Here is a 12,977-nt window from a genome sequence, read left to right on the forward strand (position 1 = left end):
TACTGGCACCCGGAAAGACAGATACTGGCAGGCAGAGAATCAAAGAACTGGCCATGGAACTTAAATCAGCTTCTTTGAGGGGCCTTATCTCTCCTTTGAGAAATTGTACAGCTGCTAATATAATTCTGCTGTCAACTATCGTGGAAACAGCAGTGACCTTGGGTGTGTCCAATTACCTCTGTGAAACTTGGGTGATGTATTTAACTGTCTGTCCATAAAATGGGTTTAACACCTTTCCTTGGAGTCGTTATTTGTATTAAGTATGCTAGTTCTCAAAAAAGTGCTGCATTTTATAAGCTCCAAAGAGCTATAAATGAGGCATTAAATAATATACATATGGGTTTGTTTCAGAACTATTAAATTTTTTAGAATCTGGGACCATAAATGCTTCCTTGAGCTTTTTAAGTTAATAAGGACCCCCAGGAACCTGTAATAACCAGTTAATACTGGCACCAGGAATGTCAAATTGCTTTCTCCTTCTCTGCATGCTCCACGGTGGTCGATTCTACCTGTTGCTTGGAGCCAAAGAGCCCAGGTGGGAAGAGTGGATCAAGTCAGATCTCTAGCGGGACGTCCTGCCACGTGGCTGGGCTTGTGGTTGGGAGTCAGGGATCTGCTTTTCTTTTCATCCAGGGCGACCTGCAGTCTCAAGCCATGGTGAGAGCGGTGGCGCGTCAGGTGTGCGAACAGCTCATCCAGAGTAAGTGCACTATAGTTCCAGACGCTCTCTGTTGCGCGTCCAAACGGAGATGTGCCTTTCCCATGAGTGCAACGGCGGAGGAAAATACCTCAGCACAGACACGCAAGTTTCACAGATGGCCGTCGCCAAGCCATCCAAGAGACCACGCAGATTACCCCAGATTTCTGCATCGATGGTACAGACGCCAAGTTCCTCCTGTCACCTGTCCAAGAGCTCTCTGCTTGCCCAGAGAGATTTAACTTGACTGCCCAGATCAAATCTTTTATTCCTTCTCCATCTCCCCAAATGGATCACTTATTGTTTTCAAGTACTCAGCACGTGTAAGCTGCCAGACAGAGGCATCGGAAGCTACCTGTGAAAACATGACTTACAGTGTTGGTTTTCATTAACTCACTAGATTTAAATCAATGCCTCCTTCTTATCCATTTCTTTCGGTTAGTCCAAGCTCCTCTCCTTTATTTTTTAAGGTTTATAGCAACACACACACACACACACACATGGACATTCTTCATGAGACATTTGGTATCATACTTGTGCTTTATGCCAAAACTTACCCTGGAATACACTTGGTGTGACACCTGTCCCATTTTTTCACTTTAAACCTGAGCTTTTCCATAGTCCAGCATTTCGGTTACTAAGTCCTGCTTATTCACTTACCACTCATCCATTTTGCACATTTCCATCCTGGCCACTGACTATATTTTGTCTCCATAATCTAACCGGAGGGCCCTTCTCTTTGCCAGTAATTTGTTCAGTTCCACGCAGAGCTGAGGCCAAGCAGAGATGAAACACTCCTCTTAAACCCTGCCAGCTCTGGCCCTCTGCTGCCAAGCCCTCCACCCCATAGTGTCTTCTGTCTCCAGGGCTGACCTCACCCAAGTGGCTGCCTTAGCAGCCTTGAGGTTATATTTAATTTAAGCCAGGCAAATTTGGGGGTCCTGTAAGGGTCCGAGAAGGCCCAAAGTGCAGGGCCCAAAATGCCACATGCAGCTGATAAAACCAGGTGTCTCCTTGGGAAAGGCTTGGAATAAAAGTCTGCATTGGCTTGGGACAAGTTTCATGAGGACAAAAATCTCAAGGCAAAGGAGTATAAAGCTACCATCTCCAGGCATAATAGTAATGCCCTCTATATTTTAACTTAATTTCATTTTATATTATATTGCTCAAACTGAATGTGCATATGAGAGAGAATTTACCAGTGAAATGAAGCTGTTAAGTTTAATGCCAAAATAAGATCTTGATAAATATAGTAAGTTATAAAGGGGAAATTGAGCAGTAAGTAGACTCTGTCAAAAGCTAACCCGTATCTTGGATTCTTTTGTAGGTTTCTCATTTCAAGCATTCAGTGTAAATGAGCAGATAATTATTTTAAAGAAACCTAAGGGTTAAATCCTAGTATGACTCGCTGACCAGAGTATGTAGAAGATTTCACAATAGCTGCTGTCTTATCCCACTCTAGGAGAAAAGTTTTATATAAATATATGATTGTTTATAACATCACTCAAAAAGGAGAGTTTAAAATCGAGTGTTTTCCCCTCAGGAATTCTCAGATTCTAGTGAACGACTTGCAGGAACCGGGAGCCAGCGGGGGAGTTATACCAGAACACCGGGATGGTTCTGTGAGATAGAGGCTCTGCCTCTCTAGGCAGCTGTGGGGGAAAGAAATAGGAGAGACTGTATGGGTAAGACCCAGCCCACCCGGAGGCTGCATTTCTGGCCCTCCACCATCCCGCATGCGCTGCAGGTTGCTCTGGGCTCCTCTTTTCACCCCTGGGAACTTGATTTCTCAGTTCATGCATAATGCCTCACATACTCAGGTCTCTGGTTTTCAGTCCAGAGCTTATCAGAACAATTATGCTAGGAAAGGTCATATGGGAAACTGTGAGGCCAAAGTGATGACGGCTGGAAAAGTGATAGAGGACATCCCATCGTCAAAGAAGGAAACCGAAAAACGTCGCTGCAGGATTGCCTGACCCCACCCAGCGTTCATGGGCGTTCATGGGCGCGGCTGCTGATGGCAGCTGAGTCATCAGGAAGCCAGTCCTGGTTACAGTCATGGTCCTCTGCTTAAGAATGCTTGAATACATTTTAGAAATAATCCCTCTAAAAACGGTTACTGTTATTTTCTTTAAAAAAAGATTTTATTTATTTATTTTTAGAGAGGGGAAAGGAGGGAGAGAGGGAAACATCAATGAGCGGTTGCCTTTCTTCATGCGCCCCCTACTGGGGACCTGGCCCGAAACTCGGGCATGTGCCTTAGACTGGGAATTGATCCGGCGACCCTATGGTTCCCAGGCCGGCCCTCAATCCGCTGAGCCACACCAGCCAGGACACTATTCTGTATTTAAGTTTGAATGTTTGAGAAGGGATAAGTATTAGTTATCTAGAAGGTTCATCATCTCCTCATGATGCTTGAAAAATGAGGCATTCTGATATCAAGCATTCTATTAATCTGTACTTCTAATTATTAAAATATATCCCTCCAGGCAAAACTAAGGTAAGTGGCTATGGCAGAGAAAGCCAGATTTTAAAAACAAATAAATAAATAAAGCTAGCGGGAGTCCCTGAAGCTGGGGCCCAAACAAAGGTTACTGCGCAAACGCTTGGCAACAGGGAAAGGAGCTGAAACAGCACTTGTCTGTGGATTTGTGAGCAAGAGGGTGGAGCAGACTTTGAGGGCTGGAAAAAAGACAACTTTTGAGGGGAAATTGTTGGAGAAAAGGGGCAGCTGGGTGAGGATTTAGGGGGTCAGATAAATGCTAGGGGGAGGATAAAATTCACGACCTCTCTTCAAATGATATTTATGAGATGCTGATGTGAGCTGTGGAATTCCAAACGCATGAGATGCGACTTGAATACAATCCAGCTGTTAATAGCATCCAAAGTGAAATGTAAAAGGGTTGGAATTGGAAATCAGCATGTTTCAGAGGGGTGTGCTTTCCCCGTTGGTGGGCATCTAGCAGAGTTGTTCGGAGCCTGGACAGATAACACCTCCAGTCCTCCCTTTGTTTGTGTGACAGTTGACTGAAAGCTGTCTTTGTCCTTCCTGTCTCAGGTCACATGGCCAGGTACACAGCCATCCTCAACCAGATTCCCAGCCACTCCTCATCAGTCCGGACTGTCCAAGGGCCTCCTGGGGAGCCGGGGAGACCCGGCCCTCCTGGAACCCCTGGTGAACAAGGACCCCCAGGTACCCCAGGCTTCCCAGGAAATGCAGGTGTGCCAGGGACCCCCGGAGAACGAGGTAAGCTGGACCACCCTCCTCACTGAGAGCAGTGAAGCAGAGCCGAACAGTGGTGCTTACCCAAGGATAAAGTCCAAAATAATGGACCTAATTTAATTTTACCCCATCGATTCTGCAGCTTCTTATTTAATCCCAAGGTTGAGAAAATTGAGTAACCTGTGAAGTGTTTACCAAGAGCCACACCTGAGTGTATGAAAAAAGAGGGTCAGGACCCCCAACTACCTCTAAGAGGCTTTTGTGTTCATGAGAGAATGATGTCCCTTCTAGAGGGAGGAATTAAGAAAAGATGCCCCTCCCTGGACATCTGTGGCACCACATACCCATCACAGCTAGCAGAGAACTCGCTTCCTAGGTCTGCTGCTTTTTTTGTGCAATGCCCATACTAGGCCATAGTTAGTGGCAGCCCTGGAGCGAGTCATGAGTCACATGTGCCTGTGAAGAATGTGCCAGCTTTCAACTTCAGGTTAAATACTGTCTGTGGCTTGTCTTCCTATAATATGAGGCAGCATTTTATTTAATAATTTAAAGGGCCAATGTTTTATATTTCCTACTAAAATTTCTTTAAAACAGAGATACTACTTAGCCTTTTCTCCTACCCTTTACAGTCTTAACAGTATTGTATAATGCAATGATAAGATCAAAGAGATGTGGGAAATTAGGGCTAGATATTAACCACAAAGTGATGGGTAAAGAGGCAACTGATAATAGTATTTTCTAAGACACAATTTATAGAATGTAGATCTGAGCCAAAAATTACCTATCCGCTCTGGGAGTCACGTTGCTTTTGTGAGATGGGTAGGATATATCCCTTTTATAAGATCCGGGAAGTAAAATGCACACCACAAAGATACTATTTCACATTCATTCTTGATGCACGCAACAGGCCAAGTGCATTTCTTGCATCTGCACTTTTGTACCCATTGTTCCTGCTTTGGAAGCGTCATTTTCATTTTCTGTCTTCTGTACCTCTGACTCTGAGTTCAAGGCTCACCCTAACCCCTGTCTCATGCGTGAAGTTGGCTTGATCGCCCCAGTCCACAAATATCTCCACCCCCTGAGCTCCGGTTGCCTTGACCATATCTCTCCCCCGTTTTAACACCCATCAGGTGCTGATGCACCACGAGATTTCTGAGAACAGGGATCAGGTCTGAATTGCTTTGCACATAACAGGTACTCACTAGGTTATTGTTGCTGTGACTACGACCCAGTTCTGATTTTCCTTTCTGAAGGCTTTTCCCCTGCAAGAGCAAAAACTAAATTAGCAAAGGAAGAGACAGACACAATTTCCCTGTAGAACACCAAATACCTGGCAGCCAGGAGGGTGGCCCCCTCTGTCAGCAGAACACCCTCGGACGGTGCTGGCGACGGGTCACCTGTGACTCAGGGAGCACAGAGCCAATGCCTGAGTCATCCTCAGCAAGTCACGAGTTGTCTCTGTTCTTTTTGGAAACCCTGTCCTTGTTCTTGCCAGGCTGAGTCTTTCTTGCTCTGCAGGAGCACTCGAACGCTTAGACCAGGGGAAAAGCACCCAGGAGTTTGCCAATGGTGGCCCAGACAACCCTTGAAATATGAATTTCCATGAAATAACTTTCTTACCTACATATAGATATACAGGGGGGACCCCAGAAAAACCTAGAATTATCTTCTGGAGAGCGGGCCCTTGTAGCACATGCTTCCCCTGCTTGGTGAGTGTTCTGGGAACCCGTCTGTATCAGTGCACCAGCTGGCGTTGTTGTGAGAGGCTGCGTTCAGCTTCTGTGAATTTTTGTGAAGACTCTTTCAAGGCATTTGCCCGTTTCATGGCGGGTGATTGATGAACACACCTGCCCTACCCTCCCTATTCACCTGATCTTGCCCCAAGTGATGTTTTTTTGTTTCCCTGGATGAAAAAAGTCCTCAAAGGGAAATGTTTTGTGGAAGAGGTGAAACAATAAATGGCAGAGCCCTAAAAGGCATCAAATTCAACAAGTCCAAAAACTGTTTTAAGCAGTGGCTAAAAGTCTTAATATGTGTATTGCATCAAATGGAGAGTACTTTGAAGGTGACTGAAGTTTAAACATGTGGGAATAAATACACAATTTTTTATGAATAAATTCTGGTTTTGGGGGGGTCTCCCACCATATGTATCCCTGAAGAGTACAGTAGAGAAACAAAATCCTGAAATTTACAAATACATGGAAGATGACAGTAAGACAGAAAAGGAGGTGCCCTTTGAGCACGAGGGAAGGTGATTTTATTGATCACCAACTGAGGGGTGTGCTTTGTAGTTTAAGGTTGGTGTTCAGAGGCCACCATCCCAAAAATATTGGGTCAGAGGAACCATCCATTTAAAGGTTTTCATGTTTAAATTGTATATCCAGCTGGAATTCATATGGTTTATTTTGTACAATAAATCAGCAAACATTTGTTGAACGCAGCACTTATGCAAGACTTTTGGCTTGGCAGTGTGTGAGATAATACTATAACCACGGCTTTCACTTTTAGGCACTAAATGCATCTGCCAACATTGTGCTCAGTCTCTCTCTCTCTCTCTCTCTCTCTATATATATATATGTACATATTTTCTGATTTGGATGAAACAGAAGACAAGGTTTGGATAAGGAATATTAAATGTTACTGAATGCACAAGCTAGGAGATGATAAATGCTAAGTCATGTCGAAAGTAAATGCTGTCAGAAGAAGACCTCATATGACCTTTGGTAAGAAAGGGTGCTGGTATTCATCAAGCAACTATTTGCTAAATTATGAGTTGCTTAGCACATTATTAATGCTCATAAAAATCTAATGAGATCAGTATTCTCCCCAGTTTTAGGTGAAGAAACTGAGCCTCAATGGATTGTCAATTGTCCAAAGCCACTTAGCTGAACCATCAGGGTCCAGATTTTAAATCCGGAGCTGTGTGACTACGAAGTGCCTGTGCTTCTGCATCCTGTCCTGTTGCTATCTTTGAATTCACTGCTTAGTGGGGGTTTCACATGAGAGGCCAAAACTGGATAGTGTCTGGTGAACCCAATTTCATGGTGGCTTCTAATAACTGCATTTCAAAACACATGAACTGTTAGACTGATCAGAATGTCAATAGCAGGCTGTGGTCCTGGCGTTTTGCAAGATCCTTGTGTGCTCTGTTCCGCTGTGTTTGGAGAGCCTGACCTCGTAGATGACCTGCTTAGAGATGAAGCTGGGAGATCTGCTGGATAAATATCAATGTGATCAAAACATGTCCTGTGGTTACACATTTGGGCATTTGAAGAGTCATCTAAGATTGTATCATGTGCCCAGGGAATATCAGAGTCCAAGTAGGGAAGTGACCTATAGGGATACTGGCAAATCTAAGCAATTTGGGGTGTACCTATAGATGTCATACTTCTGTTCTAGTATCTTACCATGGAAGCAAGTAAAGGAAAAACCTCAAACAAGGCAACTCTGTCCTATTTTACTTCTATTATCTTAGAAAAGAAACCATTTGTGATGCTGCTTTAGCTGGAAGCATCGTGACAGGTGGAAAATAAGGGGTTTGGGGCATCAATCATACGTGGGTTAGGATGCCAGCTTTGCCACTTATTATCTATGTCATTTTGGCTGTATGGTCTTACCACATAACCTCTGTCAATCATTCCTCTACTTACTGAGCACGTACTACACATCAGGCATGGTGCTAGGTGCTAAGGGAAGAGTGGTAAACAGGACATTCATTTCCTGTCTTCGTGCACCTAGCATGGAGACAGATATTAAAAAAAAACACATGAATAGTTTAATATCAGTTTTTATATGTGCAGGGTGCTGTATGAGCATAAAAGAGGGGACCCTGAGAGTCTCTTGATGTTTTAGCTGAGCAAGAGCTGAAAGTTCAGGAGCTTGGCATATAGATAAGAGAGTTAGAGAACATACTAGGCAGACACAGCAATAGTGTATGCAAAGGTCCTGAGACAGGGAAGGGCTTGAAACCTATAAAGTCATAGTTCTCAACCCTAGCAAATGTATTGTTTCCTTTCTGTCACAAGAAATTTTTACAATATCTCTTCTCCTGTTCCAAAATGAAATTCATAGATAATAAACTTACCTTCACACATAATTTTAAAAACTAGAGTGCACTCTATATAAAACAGTTAAAGGGGAGTAGCTTTTAGTCTAATAATTTACTCAAAAATGCAAACTCAAAGCATGCCAGTACTGAAAACATAATGAAAAAATCAGAATGAACTTATATTTAAAGATTACTGAGCATGCAAATTCAGGTTGCATTCAGGTTGCAACTACAAATGCAGATTGATATCACTGAGCTTTATCAATTACTTAGTCTTTCTACATTTGTCTCTGTTATGTGTTGTGTTCACAGTGAAGATTTACTTAGATAGCAAATATATCATTGGTATTATGCAAATAAGTGTAAATTACCTCCTCCTACTTTTCAGGCCCATGTTCCTGAGTCAGCAGATCTCTTGCTTTTCCATTGTATTTGTTTTTCTTACTAAGGCCTTCTCCAGAGAAGCCTTCCAATAGCAACCACCCCCCGAAACCAGCTGAAAGTGGCAGTGTCTTTTCCATCCAGGGCCTGGAAAAAATTGAGTAGAAATGACTGGCAGGTAACATTCCAAAGACTTTCCCCATTGGAACTCATTGGTTCCTACAGATGTCATTGGCACTTTACATTTACTCTGTAGAATCACATATTTTGGGTGCTAAGAGTGTTAGTCACTCCAATATTATTACTGAGGATAAAAATTAAAATCATGTTGGAATATCATCCTTAATCAAGAGAAAATTTCCCATTTTGATGGCTACCTGGATTAATTTTTTGTTGTTCTTTGAGGGTATCGAAGTTGGAAAATTCTTCCCCTCAAGCTTTTACTGCCACAGATGGCCACATTTCTAACGATTGAGTAAAGATGAAGGATTTGATGTGTATTACACCTAACCAAGTCCTGTGGTTAACTTGAATAAAAGATGGACTTTGTTTCAGAAAATGAGAAAAAGGGTTAGGGGAAGGGGCAGACGGTGAATCACAGCTGAACTTCCCCAGGCAACCACAGGTAGGGCGGCAGCCAGCCACCCTCTGTCCCAGAAATGGTATTGATTCAGGATTCCAACTCTGCATTCCTAATGCTCGGACCGCAGTTCACTGTGAATCAGAGAGGTTGAGAAATCTGGAGAGAAACCTGGGTCCTAGATTCACTCAAAGCTGAGAGAGAGAAGTAAGGTTTGTATGTTCAATATTCCTGTGGTTGAAAAGAACTGTTGGCACTGACGATGCATTTGGCAGCAAGCTCTGGTCACAAGTTCAGAATGAAAGCACAGCAGTTGTGAGCCAGGCATGCCTCAGTGGTAAGCATCTGTGGAACTTCTTAATGACCCTTGTATCCTGCTTTAATTCCCAGAAAAATGATTTTTATGGGACAGATTAACTTGATTAAAGAAAGAGGGCTGGTAGAGCTCTCATAATAATTTGTTCGTTGTTGCTTAAATATTTACAAGTCTTCCCTGTGATCTTGTGTTATAGTTGATATTGTGTTGCATGAGATGTAGTCTTTTCATTGCTGTTAAAAATTTGCTACAATCCATGTTTGCCTTCTTGCTCTCTTGCTTCCCCATCCCCGGCCTCTCATCTTCTGAGATGAACTCCAGAGAAGCAAAAGACAGAGTGTTCTCTTTTCTTACCCAGTATTTACCCAGTATTTATCTGGTAAGGTCCAATTTAAATGTCCTTTGGAACAAGACTGTCCCCTGAAGATTTGATGGATTGTGTTTTCCTAATATATAGTAACTTTAAGACAATGAATGCTCTTTATTTTTGTATCACCTTTTATTTTGTAGGGATTTTTTTTCTTATTACAAAATAACTACATGCATCATGGCTGTAGAGAGAAGCTCTATGTGGTAGTGATCTATTACTATGTAACAAATTACCCTAAAACAGCATTTTAAGACAATAACGCATATATAATCACGGTTTTTATGGGTCAGGGATTCAGGAGTGGTTTAGCTGGGTGGTTCTGGCTCAGGGTCTTTCATGAGGTTGCAGTCAAGATGTTAGCCAGGGCTGCGGTCATCTGTCTGAAGGCCTGACTGGATCAGGCAGACCTGCTTCCAGGATGGCTCACTCACAGCGCCATTGGCAGGGGTCTCAGGCCGCTCCCCTCACATTGAGCATGAGAGGGGTGGGTCCCTCCACAGGGGTGCTTGACTGTTCCTGAAATGTGGTGGCTGCTTTCCTCAGAGCTAGAGATCCAAGAGGGACAGCAGGGAAGAGTTCACTATGCCTTTTTGTGACGGCTCTCCGAAGTCACAAGCTTTTACTTTTGGCATATTCAGTTAGGAGGGAGTCCCAGCTCATGCTCAAGTGGAAGGGAATTAGGATGTACATATCAAATAGGGGAGTATCACAGAACAGGTGAATATGTATTGATCATATTCTTCTAATAATCAAACCAAGGCCTCTGGTCTTGCAGCATAAGAGGGTGATGCTTTCATTCCTAAGAATGATTTCCAAGCAGGGTAACTTCTAGGGCACTGGTGAAGGGTTGGCTCAGTCTCAGCCAGCCTGTTTTTGCTATTTATATTTTTTTTTCTCCCACCACCTTTGAGTTATTCAAATGCCAGATGTAGCTTTATAGAGGGAAATATAAGATGTAGATTTAAACACCTTGAAAAAGTAGCACCTACTAGAAAAATGTTTTTGTAGACTAACTTTTTTTTGTATCCCTTCTTCTGGGATTAACTCTAGTCAGGATAGAATTATTTTCCAAATAAACACAAAGAACAATTTTTAAAAAGCAGCTGACGAACTAAAATTACCCTCAAATTGTGTGCCCCTCCCTCTGTAGTCAGCAGAATATGGCTATAACAGTAACAACAAGCCGTAACTGGTATTTTGTCTTCTTTTTGCCATGAAGGCTAATATAATTGTTTCTGTAGCTTTAAAATTTTTTGAAACCCTTAATTGAAGGATCTGTGTAGTAGATCTTAGCAGATTCCTCACACCAAATTTCAGTCACTGTCTGGGGTAGTGGGGTTGTGCTAGAAATACTCCTCAAGGTTAATGCCATCTCGGGAAGATATCTGTGTGGCCCTGGGTCATGTTTTCTAGCCAAACCGAACTGCTCAGTGCTCTAAGTATTAGTCAGCTTTTGCTGCATACCAAACCACAAACATCTTGGTAGCATACAATAAATATTACTTTTTATCACATATCTGTGGGAGGTAGAGACAGCGGTCCTCTGCTTGGGCCCTGGATGGAAGTGAGGCGGCTCCCCATTCTCCTTGTGGCAATGACAGAAACAAAACAGAGCTACCCAACCTCCCAGTCCTCTGTTCGAGTCATTGCCACTAACATCCCATTAGTCAAAGCAAGTCACATGGTCCAGCCCAAATCCAAGGGCTAGGGAAATGAAAGCGTCCTAGCATGTGAATGGATTTATAATTCTATAGTAAAATAGTAAAGAATTTAGGCCACCGATTCAGTTTACCATGTTCTTCATAGATGCCTTTTCCGTTCCTACCATGCTCAGTGCTGATCAGTGCTGTTGTGCCTTGTTCTAATACCCCTTCTTTGATCTTCACATGCTCTTTCCACCCCCCAGAACCCTCTTTCTTCCTTTGGCTCATTCCTACTCAAACTTCAAAACTCATCTCATGAGACACCTCTGCCAGGCTACTTCTTATTCACACGGTTTATTTGTTTGGCCATTGTGTTGGTTATCGCTGTGCTGCCTTATTCCAGCTGGAGTGGACTCCATAAGATCTTACTGGCTCGTGCTTCTCTGTCCCCAGGCACATGCCTCCAACCACAGCACTTCCCATTATATTGCAACTGTTGATGTACCTGTCTTTCCCCTGGACTGTGCCTTTCCTCTTTACATCGCCCAGCAAGGAGCCTGAACAAATAGTCACTTGATAGATCAATAGATGATGAACTCCTACCTCATTAACATGGTAAACATATCAGTTAGCCCTAAGTAGAATATATGATAGCTTATACTTTCTTGAAATTGTCCTTTAATGGTTTCATTTCTGTTCATCCTCTTGCACCTATGAGGCTACATGCTCCCCAAAGACCAAACTTAATGTCTCTTTTCCTTTTATCCCTCATAATACCTAAAATACAATAGTTATTTCTTGAGTCCTAAAAAATGTATGCTGTTGATTACCATTAGCGTTTTGGCTGCTGTTCCTCATTCACCCTAGAGCCATGATATAAGCAGAAACCCATGTGGTTATAGTACATGCACCCTAAGACATCTTTTTAATAGTCAATTACTGCCAAGTTGACAATGTTAGCATTTTCTTCAAGTCATCATAGTATAAATTTAGCCCAAAAAGTAAGGCGAGATTTTTAAATAGGAGTTTTCGCTATACTGGTTAGGAAATGCATATAACATAGCCAATGTGTGAGACATTTCAGTGCTCAAATGTAAATGTGTCTAAGTTAGATGTCTGTGATCAAAGACCCAAGGATTTCCTGCGTGGATTGTCTATGTGTGTGTATGTGGAGAGAGAGATTGAGAGAAACTCCCTTTCTTTTAAATATAGGAATGTTCTTTGCCATTTTCCAAATTTCTGGCCTTGAACATAAGCAAGTGAATTGGCAAGAAAACGTGTGCTAGTTTACGTGGTAAAACTAAAGCTGTCTATATTAGCTTGATAAACCATTTTCATTGAATTTTTTAACATGACTTTTAAGGCAATAAATATAATAAGTACATGTACCAAAATGCATTTGTCTAATGGGGTGAGAACATACATAGAAATAGATATAGTCATTAACTCTTCATTTTCATTGATTATCGATTTAACTTTGACATTAAATTACTATATGACTATAGCAAAGTTGTTTGACTTTTCTGAACCTCTTTGCTGGTTTGGGAAAATATAAGGATCCTAGATATAAGTTGTATTTATTTTAATAGTGGATTCTTCATGCTTATTAAGAAGAGCTGTTGGTCATAACGCATTTTGTTTTAAACTCTGCAGATGCTGGCCTTATCCCAATGTCCTGACATAACGCTCTTCTTTTCCAAGCATGCAGAGCATCAAGTC

At 42.3% G+C, this 12,977-nt stretch overlaps 1 protein-coding gene across 2 annotated transcripts in view; it reads left to right on the forward strand.

Moving 5' to 3' along the window:
- The window catches only part of COL14A1 (collagen type XIV alpha 1 chain), a 191,287-nt gene that overhangs the window by 167,843 nt on the left and 10,467 nt on the right, over positions 1–12,977 (forward strand). For both annotated transcript variants that reach the window (XM_054590440.1, XM_054590439.1), the window contains 2 exons: positions 634–700; positions 3,756–3,944. In XM_054590440.1, the coding sequence (XP_054446415.1) occupies positions 634–700; positions 3,756–3,944 (256 nt within the window). The remainder of the gene's footprint in view (positions 1–633; positions 701–3,755; positions 3,945–12,977) is intronic.

This window comes from Pteronotus mesoamericanus, unplaced genomic scaffold, assembly GCF_021234165.1.
Source record: "Pteronotus mesoamericanus isolate MK-2021 breed Mesoamerican mustached bat unplaced genomic scaffold, CSHL_Meso_final scaffold_174, whole genome shotgun sequence".
Taxonomy (NCBI): domain Eukaryota; kingdom Metazoa; phylum Chordata; class Mammalia; order Chiroptera; family Mormoopidae; genus Pteronotus; species Pteronotus mesoamericanus.